The following is a 15905-nucleotide window of genomic DNA, read 5'->3' on the forward strand; positions in this document are numbered from 1 at the left end:
TTTTTCATGCTTATGCTAAATGCATTTATAAAAAATGATGCAGGCCGTAGTAATAAATATGACTACCAAAAAGTAGAAATTGAAATAATGAGACATGGTTTGAAGCAATCATTGCTATGATACATATGAATTTGATACAGTTAGTATTAGTATATTATTTCAAATCTCATTTTTCCTAAGTACTTTCACTTCAAATAAAATCATAATACCTAATCCAACAATATAACAACAGGTAGCTATATATTCAAAACTCTGCATATACTTGTATCATTTATTAGCCGTATTCAAGATGAAATTCCTCAACTTGGAAAAAAAGTTTTGGCAAAGAAAAAGTCGCCGCTGTGTCCCCATAACGTTCCATATAACGTTACTTCGTAGTATGTGTACCGGATAGGGCATAATTTTATTCCAATTTTCCTTTTTTTAGTTCTATTACGAGTTCGGGAACTGTCTGTGTGAATATACCCCCTGCCCATAGGTTTCAGTCCCTTTACACAACTTGATGTAAAGTAGGCAAACAAAATTAGCTACCTCCGTATTGGTACACATACTTCTGGAGCGCCCATATAACTAGGTATATACCCTACTTCCATGTACTACTAGAGGCGTTTTGTTTGAATAGTTTAACAACGATAAGCATAAGTCTGGGAATGCAGAATAAACCAGCAGAGGGTTCTTTCAATCAATGCTAAGTTCACTTTTGAAAGATTAATTAATTATGGAATGCAATATCAAAATAACACATATCGTGCATTATAACAAGTATAATGCGAAATCAAAATTGAGGTTTCTTTCAGGACTTGATTACAATTGATGGAACGGAATCTTATTATTTAAAGTTTAATAAATTGTCAGTAAACATATATTAAAAACAGTCTAAAACTTGTCTAAAGCTGTTAATCTGCATAGTGTTTGTAGTTCATAGATTCTCATTCGAGTTTGCTCTCCTTCTGTTGCTTTTGCTTCATAGATGCTCTGATCTTCAGAATTATCCAGAGACTGAAGTAGACACAATGCCCATAGTAAAAAATGGACCTGTATATCTGAAAATTAAAAACAACATATTTTTATAAAAAATATGAGACATAATTGGCATACACAAGCCTAAATTGTAGATTATGACAATGTGGCAACACAGTTCGTGTTCATTTATGTTCTTACATCTTAGAATGAAATTGCTTCAATAATATTCAATTCAGGTCAAAAACAATATATTTTTCTCAAATCGTAATGTGCCAAAAAACTCACACTCTAATTTTTGTAGTTGTAAGCTTATTTTCTGTTAAAATATAATATAGATGATATTTAAAAAATCAATTGATGCTCTACATCTAAGGTGTGCAACCTTTAATACAGGAGGGCCAGTTACGAATAACTGGGTGAAACCGCAGGCTGCACCTTTATTTAACTTAGTCTTCATAATAGTGCAGGCACAAAAACGATGGCTATTGATCTTATGGCATGCGTTGTTCGCTTCGCACAAGCTCAGGTATAGGCTTTGCAAGGGAAATGGAATAACTCGCACATACTGGATTAAACTAAAATGAAAACTCTTTTTGAGAGCCGCACAACATTCAAAATTGGGACTTTTTCACGCATTTGGCCTGCCTGGCGCAGGTTGCACACCCCTGCTCTACATCAAGATAACATACCGGTGCATAAATTTTCCACTTCCGTAGAGAGAAGTCAAGGACACAATATCCGAATAGAAGTTTGACATATAGGAAACCAATGAGGTTGGGAATCCAAGAAGTAGATTTGGAAGCGATCAGAGATTTATAAATGGATGTATCTTTCAACTCTGCTCGCAACTGAAAATACAAGGTAATATTGTTTTTCACAAAAATTCGCTCAAAGCAAAATCCAAAGCACCAAACTAAAACCAAATCAAGTGAATGCTGTCAGGAAACACCATATCAAAATAATATGTGGTGTAACACTTCCCATTTAGCATCAGTCTTGCATGACAATTGATGGATGAAACCTTAGGATTGTGTTGTACAAGAGTAAGAAAAATGTCTTATTATTAATCACGGTTATACATGAAATATAGATATGTTTTGTTCCATTGTCAAGTATATTGATGATAAATTAAAAACTGCTTGTGACGGGAACAAAGCTACATTCAGTCTAGGAAAATGTCAACTCTCAGGCTATTGGAATGTCGGTTTTTATATGTTCGGATGATATAATTATTTGAAGATGAATCTCTCAGAGTTGAAAAAGTGTGGTTTGAGTTGAGTAGATTCAGAATACATCAAAATGCTTTAACGTAATGGAAAAATCTCCAATATTAATGAGTCTGAAAAGTAGATCTCTGAATTATCATGTTATATTGCTAAGGTAATTCAACATTCATCCATACCAATTATATTTAGAGAAAAAATATTTAAATTTACCGGTCTTTCGACGGTCATCACAATATATTCATAGAAAAAACAAGTGAAATATCCTTCATGATATCCATGCCATATAGCCAGGAAAAACAGTGTAGAAAGATGAGACACAGTCTTGTTTCCAAGGAAACGCAGACGTTTGAAAACATACCTGTGAAAGTACATGAAAAATCAGAACACAATACAAAAAAATAGTATAAAAATGAGTACTAAATGGGGTATTTTTTTAATTAATGGAAATAAAGAAAATTTGAATCAATCACTACAAAGTCATTTATAAACATATTGTGTAAGATGTTCTATAAGAATATTGTGAAATGTTAACCCTATTAATGATTCAAGAATAAAATACAATTCAAGTAAAATATTTCCAAAGCAAAACATTCGATCCTACAATTCATACATACCTTGCCACCCATTGGTTTGTATTTATATTGAATGAATCAATCATATCTTGAAAACTCTTGGCAGTAACGAATTTTCTCACTCGAACATTTCTAACAGCATCCCATTGCACTTTGCCATCAACTTTGTGATAACCAAGTCCACTCATTATACAAACACCTTCCTGTAGATATTTAATAGCATAAATAGTAAAACCTAAATAATGGTCGCTTGGTCCCGGCCCCAGGGGTTAGGTAAGGTAATACCCAAAATAGCTCCTTACATTTCAGTAGCTATTGATACAGGAACTTCTATAGTGAAAGACGTAAAAAATGTAATATATAAAAAACTTTAATAAAAGAGAAATTTGTTGAATCCTGAACATTCAGGCAAACTATAAAACAGCAAAACAAAAATATCTCACTGTTGTATTTACACACATTTCAGATGAAGTATCGTTACTTCAAAGGAGCAACTTGGAAATGCAAAAAAGCGACCAAATAAACTTCGATACAGTTATTATCGATATATCTTCCTACAATCCTACTTACATTTATTATCCATATTGACATGTATTGGTAAAATAAAACATGACCCCTGACACCAACGACAAACACTCGCCACCAGAAACTTGATTCCTGTAAGAATAAATACTAGGTTTGAAGTGAATAAAAATAAATAATTAGGCAAAATGGAAAGAACTGTTTAAAACGAGATGACATGATATATATAAGCAAAATTGGTTATCTTCGGATAAAAACAACTGAATTTTGTAATACAAAGAAAACAAACAGTTTAATTTACTATTTTGTCTTGTTTTCAAAAGTGGTCATATATTGGCAAAATATTCTAAAAAATTCAATCAATTTTCAATCCTATTTCAAAGAATTGCGCAACTGTGCGAGAAAATAATAATATATTATAGGGAGTTTTCAAACATTTGCTTCAAGGGAGGCTCAGAGTAAAAGTCATTAAGCTTTAAAAGACTAGAATCTTCTACATAAGCTGTGTGTGATGAGATGCCATACCATATGACAGTTTCTTATGACAATATTAGGATAAGATTTACATATTTATCCCGGGGGAGAGGAAAACCGATAAGACGGCTTAACCATACGGTAAACCACGGCCTCTTGTCCGGTTACCATTCCATGTCGGATATGCGATTAGTTAGCTATTCGTTTTTTGGGGGCATGGACTTGATGATGGAGGAAGTCATAACTAGCGGTTACATGAACCACCCTACGGCAGCGAGGAGTCCAGCAATTCTATCGGATATAACCATCCAAACATAGGATTCGAACCTGTGAACCCACGTAGGGTTATCAGAGGTGCGGTGGCAAGCAAATTTCCTAACGCTTAGCACAATAAGCCACACAGCCGCGCCAGATATGTATGACAGATATATATTTGATATAAACTTTACCAAATAACCTGATGAATCACAATTAAAAACTTTTTTCAAGAGAACAAAATAGATTATCATCATCACACACATTGATGCGATATTGCTAAGCTGCAGCTCCAAATTAAACAACTCAACTTCACCTCAAAATCTTTATTAAACAACATTTTCTCTGGAAAATATGCATCACATGCCAGTTGAAGCGCAAGAATAGTGGTGCCAGATATACATCTTCGCAAAGCAGGAACAACACTATAATAGAAATCAGAGGTCAGATAAACCGGAAAACATTTAGTTTGAACTATTGCAAATGCGATCTGTACTTACGATTTTGGTCTTCTTCCTGGACTATCTGTAAGTTCACCATTAACCATTTCGCGGAACCTTCGGATTGGAAACTGTTAAAGCATAAAGAAATGTGATCTCCTGGAAATAACATTGTTTTTGTAGTTAACATTAAGCTGAAATTACAGTTCTCATATTTGGTCGCCTTCAACAAGTTACTATACCAGAATGTTAACTATGCTTGTGGACAATGTGGAGTCTAGAAAAATTTACACCCAGCACAAAACTATTAGCTATTTAAATTCGACTCTAAACCAGACTTATAAACATTTTGAATCAGTGATCACCATTCCAAGTTTATAAAATTCATACTCCAAATAATTCAAATTTTCTACACTCTACGGATTTGACCATACGAATCATGTTCCAATAATTATATAAACATGTCAAACTCTGACCCCAGAACCGTGCTGTTAAATACCGGTAAACAAGATGCTATTTTATCGGTCCAACAGATTGATTACATGATGACAATAACTTGTAGCAACAATATAAAAAACACATCAATACCTGTGGCCCAACACTATATCCTCCATAAAAATAACAATAACCAAACATTTCAAGAAGAGATGGAACATCATTAATGAGCAATGTCTTCTGTTCAGGGGTGACCTTCTCCTGATAAAACATACCATTGCTAAGAATTCAGAAAACAAAAAATATATTATGAAATTTAGTCACAGAATTTGCCAAACAATATTGACATTATCGTAATCTGCAATACGATATTGATACTTAAAATTATAATTGCATTGAATATGAAAATAATAAAAAAAAAATAATAAGAAAAAATAAAAAGTCTAACCTGATCACGATGGCCATCATATATATCAAATGCCAAACCTGAAGCAGACGTGGGAAAATATTGATAAAAGGATGCAACAAAGATATTACCAATGCTATATTTCCAGTGGAGAGATCCAGTGGATCGTAAAGCAAAAGGTAACAGTCAATAACCAGTTTTTTATCATAATACCATAAAAATATTCAGAAAAATGAATTACAATTAGCTCAAAGAATTTCGTATCTACCGATTTGATAGAAAATTTATGAATTTTATTTGTGTCATCTACCATTCAAGAAAGAGGCTTGAACTTGCTATATCACAATATTAACCACAGGCAAGTTCCAAAAGTTTGATGGTTATTACTTTAGTTTTTTGACCAATTGACTAAAATAATTTCACCTTGACTAGACAACATAAAATACCTATAAGTCGCATCATTAAGACACAGTGTGGCATCGTCCAATTAATATCATATCCTTCAGTTGAAGTCGCAACATAGCCAGCAACGAGATAAGCCTGTCAAAATGATATAAAATATAAAACACAATCCTTTTTAATTCACCATAATTCAACATGTGTTTTACAGCAATTACAAATACCATTCGCAATAACTGTCATCTGATTGATAATTATTTTTTTATTGTTAAACGACCAAGTTGGTAAAACCTTGAACGGAACAACAGATAAATATGTGTTTGAGAGGTACTAGAAAATGAGATGCAGTGAACCTGGTAAACAAAACATTATTTAAAAATCGGGATTCTGATTTTTTTAAGTGATTGCCATTGAAAGTATGTTTTTACTGTTATTTTGACCAAAATTATCTACCTCTAAGAAGCCATCAATATTACGAAAAATTGTAATCTACAAAGGTCTATGGCAAGCTTTATTATTCTTCAAAAGTGGAAAAATATTCAGCTCGAATTTGATGTTATTGACGATAAAACAAAACTATGAATGTTAAATTCAACAATGTACTGGTTGAGGTCTGTGTGGTTAGGAGGTAATGAACTTCTCGCTCATAGATCAGAGAGTCGCATGCCCCTAGTGGGAATAAACTGCCATTCCTCAGAAGATTGTGAAATCAATTAAGTTTGATTTTAAATAATTCAAACAACCTTTGGCAAATTTCAACTTTAAATATAACTTTATATCCATTGATTGCAAACAAATTAAAATAATCAAGCAACTAACCAATTGAAATGGAAATGATATAGCCACACATGCTGTTGAAGTTCCAATGACTTTGAAAATCAGCCACTGTGCAGTGATGCAGATGATTGAATGAATAAATCCATTGCCTAAAACAAATGCCAAAGCCATATAAAGCCAAATATATTACAATAGCCATGATACATAGCCATAAAAATAAACTATTTACTGAATAGATCAAAAGTGGTCATGGGAAATGCAAGTACTGCGGTTGATAAGTGAGACAGAATAATGCGAACAAATCAATCATTATATTGTCAATCGTAAGGCTATTTTAATATAACACAGTGTGGCGCATTGTGCTGAGAGTTAGAAATAAGCTCACCACCGCATCTCTGATTATTCTTTGTGGGTTTGCAGGTTCGATTCACATGAAGGAATAATTATGTGCGAGAGGATTGCTGGACTCCTCGTCGCTGTAGAGTGGTTCACGTAACCGCTGGTCAGTTACGACTTCCTCCACCATCAAGTAAGTCCATCTCCATGCTAATCGCATACCCGATCTGGACCGGTAACCGAACGAGAGGCCGTGGTTCGCCATATGATTAAGCCGTTTTATCGGCTTTCCTTCCTACCGGGATAAATATGTAAATCCTATTCTTAACATACATAAAAGTTTATTCATAAGACAGATAACTACTCTTTTCAAGAAATACAGAAAAAAATTTCATTACTTTGTCCAAAAACACAACAAAAGCAAATTCTCTATTATTTATCAACTGAAGCTTGATTGTAGAACTCACTACATCAGCTGATGTGCATTGCTATTTGAAATCATGCTTGCAAGCATAGATTGAAATAATTAGGATATTACGATGAATATCATCCAGCAATGTGACTTGTTTATCTACTTCTTCCTTGGTTTACCTCAGCACTATTCATTGACATGTGTATCATTTCCTCTGAGTGGTTATGGACAATATTTTAAATGAATATACTCGTGTTTAAATATTAAAATTTAGACCACTTGCCTAACATTTGTAAAGATAAGACAATGAAAATTCTCACCATAATTCCAATAGATTAGAGAAAGTCCAATTATTGTGAAATAAATATGCTGGACATAAGCTGGAGTCTTGAAGAAAAATCTTCTGTGAATTGCTCCAAATATGTAGACTGAAAATTGAGAGTAATGATACTATTAGTGATAGCATACATTTAGACAGAGTCAAGTCAATATTATTTATCACTCTAACAACAATAATAAATCATAAAAAATATTAACATATTTTATGAAAAATTTATAAAACGATACAACAATAACAAATTAAGGTAATGTGCTATCTCGGTTGTGTCACAATTTTGATATATTTCAGTTCAGAACAGAAAATTATAGAATTAACTTGGCAACAGCTTGAAGCAAAATTATGAAATGTATTAATTCTATGACAAGATAAATTCTCTGACTGCAACATGAGCATATTAAAATTTTTATACTTTTCCTGAGTATGACAACAAACAACATAATGTGTTAATTTCTCATACCTTAAGTCAAGGTTAGGTTTGAAATCGACATTTTTTGGTATTGCACTATTATATACCGGTATATCATTTTGAAAATATTTCAATGTCCTGATTTCTGAATCATATTATTTTTAGAGCCCCTTTTGTACCTACCTATGTATAAAGTCAGTAATAACTTGACTGCTCCTTCACCAACGCCAAACTTGTTTGCAACCTCTTCCAAAATCCACATATTTTAAACATCAAATGAACTGGTGCTACAAAAGACTATGATAAGGAAGAAAGTAGAAGTGGAAACATAAAAAGACAGTACAACAAAAATGCAAAGGCACTTAGCAGTGAACAGCATAATATAGTAGCTTACAAAGGTAAAACGATTGACCAATTCAGAAAGGTAGAAACTTCACAAATCTCCATGTATTTTGTGTGGTTTGATAATAAATAAAACAAACAACAGCATAAAATAAAACAGAATTTTAGTAACTTGTGATGATCTATGAAAATAGTTACATAGGTTTATCCACTGAAATATAGCCTTTCATTATTTTCATTCAGAAACTTGATTGGAATAATTTATCAATGCAATATTACAGCATATTAAATACAATAGTAATTCTATTTTTGTGAAAAGATTGAATATACAACCCGATGGGATTTACCTAAACAGTCTTTCTCGATGGGTAATCCCATCTAATCTAACGGATCTTACTTGAGACTATAACAGAAAAATTGTTATTAGTGTGTCAAGGATTATTTCATGACAAAGAAATCTGAATAATTCCAAGAAGATAAACTTATAATAATTCATTATTGTGAAACATAAAAAACAACAAATCTTGTGTAGTGGTTCCAATTCATTTTTCATACACTCCCTCAAGGTATTTTAGTTTCTCATTCATTCCTTATAATAAAGAATGGAACAAACTGACAAACTGAAAGTCGAATATCCAAATACAACCTACACAGTTTTATGTTAATTTTATAGCCCCGATCAACATCTCAATAAAGAAGTATTGACAAAATCAATTGTTCCATCCATCAATTCATGCTATCACATTCGCAATGCTTCAATTTCTTCTTCCCTTAAATATTGATCATAATCAATTCATGGTTCAGATCAGAAATCTATGGCTATCTTATTAAATTAAACGTTAGGTCAGAATAACAAATTTTTTGATTAATTTCAAGACATCTTGAAACAGAGTTGACTAAACTTGGCTAATTTATGATCAAGGTCTGACACTGTTTCATTTGCAGCATACAGTCAATAACCAAAAAAATAACAAGACAAAAAAAATATCAATGCTGATTTTGTAGGATAGGAGGTTATGTTAGGACCAATAACGTAGAATCGATTGGGACTTTTGCAGGACTAACTACTTATCCTTCTTCTGAGCTTTCGTGCCATTGGGACCAAATACATACAGTGCAAGTAATCATACGTGAAATTAGATTTTAATTACAAATAAATTCAAAATATATTTTTAAATTACAGCTCAATGGGTGTCAAACTTTTTTAGCCAATGGCTATAACTATTGACCAAACTTATAAGGAAGTCTGAACAAAGAATAATACAATAATGAATATTTTTCTAAATATCATCAAAATGAAATTGCCTACACACACTAGAAAAGATACCGTAAATATTCAAAATGAACTCTCTGTTTATGCTAAACGATATAAATAAACAACCAGGTAAACAAAAAACCTAATTTATAGTCAACAACTAGGTTAAGGGGCATAGTTCAAGCCAGTTTCTAATTGAAAATTACTGTAGCTTTTTTTTGCTTAATTGCGAATTTCGCTTTATACAAGCAGATCAGCATTGTCTACCCAATTTAATACGCCTTGGCTGAGATGGAGGCATGTGGCTTTAACCCGGGATGTGTAATCTGCAATGCCAACACAGTTAAGTATTGAAGTAGGCTTCAATCGCTGATTTATCAAATTAAAAATTATATTTTTGATGATGCAGTCTTATACACTATCACATCACACCATAAAGCAAATATTTGAATAATAAATCATCGCACATAAGGGACAAACTGGACTCGTATATTTGAACCAACTTATGTAATTTTATATCGTCCTTTGTTAATAGGTTGATAAGAGTTTTGTAATCTTATCAACTCTTCCTTAATAAGACGAGTGATTTCACTTTTAGCTTTTTGAACTGCCATTTCAGAAGTGGCTTCAATGGCCAAATATAATTTTCTTTCATCTTCTTCCGGAGTTTTACCACTTGGAAGATATTGTCCACGAATTGTTATTCCAGCTTCGCTGTACTCACTAATCTGCCCCAATGTATCTTTAGAAGTTACTTTCCACCTACAAGTCTGTGGGAAATCATTTATCTCCAGCTCCTCTTCATAACGCTTGACAGTTGATCCAGAATCAGCTTCTTCATCTTCCGGTTTCTCTTGTGGCACATAATTTAGTTTCTGATTCAATTTTTCAGCTAGTTGTTCTGCAATTGTCTTCGCACTCACTTTGGGAGCTTGAAATCGACCACCTTTCATAATTGCTGTAGCAGCCTGTTGTGTAACATCTTGTGCCTCAGCACCTAAGTTTTTCTTTAGATTGATTCTTGATGCGAGTCGTCTCGCAATTTCCAACTTCTCTATGTTAGATCCAGAAAGAGGTCCTCCAGGTTGAGCGGATTCTCCTCCTGCCCCATGAAGTAGAACAGGACCAACAACATCCTTGACTCTCTTTTTACTATTGAACATGTTTTCGATTTGTTCGTCAATATCTTTCACTGGAGATTCATCATCAGAATCATGCATTCCAAGAGCGGTTTTCTGGAACTGTTTCCGTTCTCTGACAAGCTCATCTTCAGTTTCATCAAATTTAAAACCTTTTCCGGTAAAACCACTATTTTTTGAAACTTCTTTACCTTGTGATTTAAGATCTGTCTTATAATTTAACCACAAAGTTTCTAATTGAGGAGGTACGGGAGCACCACTGAGCTCAAGTGCTTTGATAATATCACCAGCATGACGTGCCTGTTCTTTTATTATGAAAGTGAAAGCGAACCCTTTGTTTCCAGCACGACCTGTCCTGCCACATCTATGAACATAATCTTCATAATGATTCGGGCAGTCATAGTTAACAACCAAGATGAGATTTTTTACATCAAGACCTCTTGCTGCTACGGAGGTTGCAATCAATAATCTTGAAACACCATTTTTGAAGTCACTGATAACAGAGTCCCTGTCATATTGATCAATACCACCATGTAATGCCATACAAGGGTATGAGCTATCCATAAGATCTTTTAATAATGAATCAGCATGTTCTTGCTTATCAACAAATACCAAAACCGATCCCTGTTCTTGGTAGGAACCTAATAGTTCAAGGAGCTTTAAAAATTTTTGTTCTCTGTTTAGAATAACAACAGTTTGTGCAACATCTGAACATACAACACTCCTACCTCCTACTTGTACCTCGATAGGTTTTGCCAATATTCTGCGAGCGAGAGCTTCCATCTGTCGAGGGAAAGTTGCTGAAAACATGACAGTTTGTCTCTCTGGTCTTGCAGAATTAATAATAAACATAACTTGAGGTTCAAAACCCATGTCAAACATTCTATCAGCTTCATCAAGAACCATATAAGTACATCTTCTCATGTTGGTTACTCGTCCACTGTTGGCAGCAAGCATATCAATCATTCGACCGGGAGTGCATATTATGATTTCAGCACCTCGCTTGAGCTCTGCTATCTGTTCAGAGATACCAGTACCTCCATACACACATACAGCATTGAGATGAAGGGGTTTGGTGAACTTTTTGCATTCTTTAGTAATTTGCAAAGCGAGTTCTCTTGTAGGAGTCATGATAACAGCTATTGGTCCTTCTCCATCTAGCAAAGGACGTTGATCCATGATATGCCGGAACATCGGTAGAAGAAAAGCCAATGTTTTGCCACTACCAGTTTTTGCAATCCCAATTAAGTCATGTCCACTCATAATAGCTGGCAATGCTTGGGATTGAATGGCCGTTGGTTTCTCAAACTTAGCCTTTTTAAGAGCATTCAGAACTTTAAATGAAACTCCAACTTGAGCCCAACTTTTAATGGGTTTTGGACAATTCTTTCCTCTGACTTTAACATTTTCAAGTTCCATTCTTCTTTCAGCAACTTCTTCTTCTGTCAATGCAGCAAGTTCAGGAACTTCAACATAGAAACTTTTCCGAAAAGGTTCATATTTTATTTTAGTATGATCAATTACGGTATCCAGTTTTCGATTCCGCTGTTTGCTTTGAAATTTATTAAATGCACTGGATAGTGACTCCTCTTCCTCCTCGGAAGAATATTCCATGGCATCAACATCAGCCTCCATCAATTCTCCTTTCCGTTTTTCAGGTCTGATTTCAATTTCATTTTTGCTTTTTGCTACGGCAACCACTCTGCTAATCTTAGGGCCATCTGTATTCTCCGTCATGGAGGCATTCTTCTTGTACACACTATCACTCTGCGATTCAAGATTCATCATGAATGCATCAAGAGGGTCAACTTCATCCTCTGCCTCCTCTATAGACATGTCCTTTTCATTCGATATTTCATTGGTTTCTTCTTCCATCTTTTCATCCTTTTCTTCTCTATCTGCAGTTTCTTCATTTAAATCATTATCTGCAGTTTCTTCATTTAAATCATCGTCATCATCATCTTCTAAAGTCCAGGTCTTCCTAGGTCCACTATCATCGCCATTAGCACTTTCACTATCGCCATCACCTGCTTTCAAAAGTGCAGATTTTTGTTCTTTGCGCCACATTTCTACTCTATCTCGGCGCTTCTTCATTTCCTCTTCCAATTTTGCTTGCTCAAAGTCACCAGTGTTGAGTTCTTTTGTTTTTTCCGCCTCTTTTTTGTCTGATGAAGATTTAGTAGTCTCTTTCTCTTTAGAACTTTGCCTGGAATGTCGTGAAGGTTTCTTTGACCTTGAATCTCTATTACGTGAACGTGATCTACGTCTTTCTCGAGATGATCGTCTTCTTTTGTCTCGTGACCTTGATCTTCGAGATCGACGATCCCTCGATTTCTCACCTCTCTCTTTCGATCTCCTTTCTTTATTAGTCGACTTTGTTACCGTTGAAGTTTCTGCTTTGGCCTCGGGTGGCTTTTTCTCAGATTTATCAGCTTTTTCAGCATTCGATTCACCATCACTACTGCTACTACTGGAACTCGAACTTTGCTTCCGCCTACGACTAGAGTCAGACTTTTTATCCCGTCTTTCCCTTGACCTTCTTGAAGATGACTTTTTTCCTTTGCTCCTTGACCTGGATCTCGATTTTGATCGACGGGATCGATATGAGCGTCCATGTCGTCTTCTATGACTCGGACTTTCCCTGCGATATTTTCCTCCTTTTCGTGAACTTCTATCCCGAGAATTAGATCGTGATCTAGATCGCTTACGACCATCTTTGCGTTCTTTTTTTGCTGTTTTTTCGATGCTGCTTTTCTCTTCCTTAATTTTAATCTTCAGTTCATCTGTTACATTGTCCAAAACAGATTCGGAATTATCCGACATTGTATCTGTTTTGATGCACTTATAACCTGTAAGCTATTGTTATATGTTTATTTAATTTTGACGACACCCCAAACAGCTTCTAACCTGAAAAAGAAAATAATACAATAATTCAGATGTTCGATGATTAATCATTAATGATATGTAATCATGCGCCAACACTGAGAGATGCAGCAGTTTTTTAAATTTCACGCAAGGCATCAAGGTGTATTTGGTTCTTACAGTTTTATTCGAATTATCAACAATGTAAGGTCTGGAGGTTGGGATTAGAGGTTTCAAAATACTGCTGTAATGTGGGCTTTAACCAAAAAGAGTTCTTGAAAGAGCTGTTTTGAGAAAATGATCAGAATATATATTTTTGAATTCAAACACCTGTAGCTGTAGATTAAGTGTACGGTAACTTTTTCTTGACATACCGTAGTCTAAAGAATTTTGCTTATGGTTACACAATTGCTATGAACCTTTATGGTAGTTCTTTGTGATATTTCAGTGTAAATAGGCTATAACTACGTTTATTTTTAAATACAGACAAAATTTTAAACAATTCCAACATCCGCCCTTTTGTCCTAATCACAGAAACGAGCACTGTGCAATAAGCTGGTATGGGAATGCAAGAATTCGGAAATGGTTAATCGCTAGGGCTGGGAATTTGGTGCATGTGCACTAAACGCCGTAAGCACTTCTAGCTAGTGTGGCACAAACATTTTTGTAAATGATTCCTAACCCCTCCTTGACTACGTCATCCAAAAAGTTATGTCACTACGATGTCACAATCACATCATAGAGCTTGCCAAAGAAAAGCTATGATCGCCCAAAATGGCATATCTGCCGACGATAACGAACTCGCTAGTCTCATTCACTCATGTCTGGATCGTTACGAGAAAATAGCTTTCTTGATTTTGGGGAATGGCAGAATGGTTATACCAATAACCAAAATGACTATAACACAAGTGAGGACATGCATTGGTATGGTAACGTTATAGTCACTTTGGGTTATACCACCCTAACTAGAGGTACTTGACGGCGTTTAGTGAACTAGTCCCGGCAATTTCAGGAAAAAAATTTTAACCATTAACCGCAGCGTGACATTTGACGTAATAAGTTGAAATTTTAGCTTGTTACGTCACGATGGTTACAAAGCAATTCGCGATCTTATCCCGGTATCGCTCGAAATTACTCATAAACCGAGATAGTTTTTATGATCGCTCTGCTGCGAGATTCAGACATATGGTATATCGGGTATTTTAGTAAAGCCTGATTTCGTTATCAAATGTCATTCATGTGACAAATTATCAGTGTTCAATGTGCAAATTCTACTTTAAATATCTTTAAGAAAAACTGCATCAACTGAGCTTTTGTTGGATGACATTCAATAGACGCTTGTGCAATAAAATCGTGAAGAATATATTTCGACCGAAAACTGATTCTGAATTTATGATTGTCAAATTTCCATAATCAGCAATAATGGTACCTCAATTATTTGGGTCTAGTATAGTTTAGTACCACAAGTACTTCCAGTGGGCGTAGCATAACGAATTTTGGGTCTCGTGTAGTTTGGTACCTAACGTACTTCTAGTGGACGTAGCATAACAATTTTTTGATATGTCAATCCTAACCCATCTGATTACGCCATCCAAAAATTACGTCACTACGACATCACAATCACGTCATAGAGCTTGCCAAATATACATGCGATCGCTCGAAATGGCATTGACGCCTACGATAAAGAACTGGCTGACGTTATCGATCTCTCTCCTATCGGAATCGTTGCGACGAGAAAACGAGAGAAATAACTGTTCGATTTCGGGTGCTCGTTTGCGCGTCTTGGATGGCAGTTCGTATAGTTTGAAGGGCTCTATTACTTCACTATGGTGTCTCATAATGCCGTAATTTTTGGATGGTGTAGTCAGGTGGGGGTTAGGATGGCTATGTGAAAAAATTGTCATGCTACGCCCACTAGAAGTATGTTAGGTAAGAAACTACACGAAACCCCGAATTTCGCATATGTTATTCCTAACACCAACCTGACTATGCCATCCGAAAATTACGTCACTACGACGTCACCATCAGTCCATCACGTCATAGGTCTTTCCAAAGTATGATTACGATCGCCCGAAATGGCATCTGCGCCGCCGATAACGAACTCGCTAACGCCGACGATTTCTCTCCTATCGTGATCGTTGTGACGAAAAACGAGAGAATATGTTAGCCATCATGGAATGATGTTGTTCGAAAAGCACAAATATAAAGTGCTATAGTTGCCTACAGACAGGCTTGAAATAGCTGCAAATACAAAGCATGACTAGTAGTGAACACAACAAAATAGATTAGGGCAGTGTGTCTGGAAAAAATACAAAATAGCTATATACAATGGAACCATTTGCCA

The 15905-nt window shown here is 35.0% G+C and overlaps 2 protein-coding genes across 2 annotated transcripts; both read right to left on the reverse strand.

Annotated features, from left to right (window-relative positions):
- LOC120328699 (lysophospholipid acyltransferase 5-like) lies at positions 1-9093 on the reverse strand. Its single transcript, XM_078114702.1, has 14 exons — positions 8956-9093; positions 8147-8250; positions 7538-7645; positions 6512-6618; positions 5740-5833; positions 5336-5373; positions 5041-5148; positions 4513-4583; positions 4329-4437; positions 3332-3418; positions 2804-2964; positions 2400-2547; positions 1653-1811; positions 1-1043 (listed from the first exon to the last, which is right to left on the reverse strand). The coding sequence occupies exons 2-14, from the start codon at positions 8223-8225 to the stop codon at positions 930-932; spliced, it is 1383 nt and encodes a 460-aa protein (XP_077970828.1). The 5' UTR covers positions 8226-8250; positions 8956-9093; the 3' UTR covers positions 1-929.
- LOC120328687 (putative ATP-dependent RNA helicase DDX46) lies at positions 8261-13626 on the reverse strand. Its single transcript, XM_039395217.2, has one exon. It carries the CDS (start codon positions 13520-13522, stop codon positions 10064-10066), a length of 3459 nt encoding a protein of 1152 aa, XP_039251151.2. The 5' UTR covers positions 13523-13626; the 3' UTR covers positions 8261-10063.
- Between the last annotated feature and the right edge of the window lie 2279 nt (positions 13627-15905).

This window comes from Styela clava, chromosome 7, assembly GCF_964204865.1.
Source record: "Styela clava chromosome 7, kaStyClav1.hap1.2, whole genome shotgun sequence".
In the NCBI taxonomy this organism is placed as follows: domain Eukaryota; kingdom Metazoa; phylum Chordata; class Ascidiacea; order Stolidobranchia; family Styelidae; genus Styela; species Styela clava.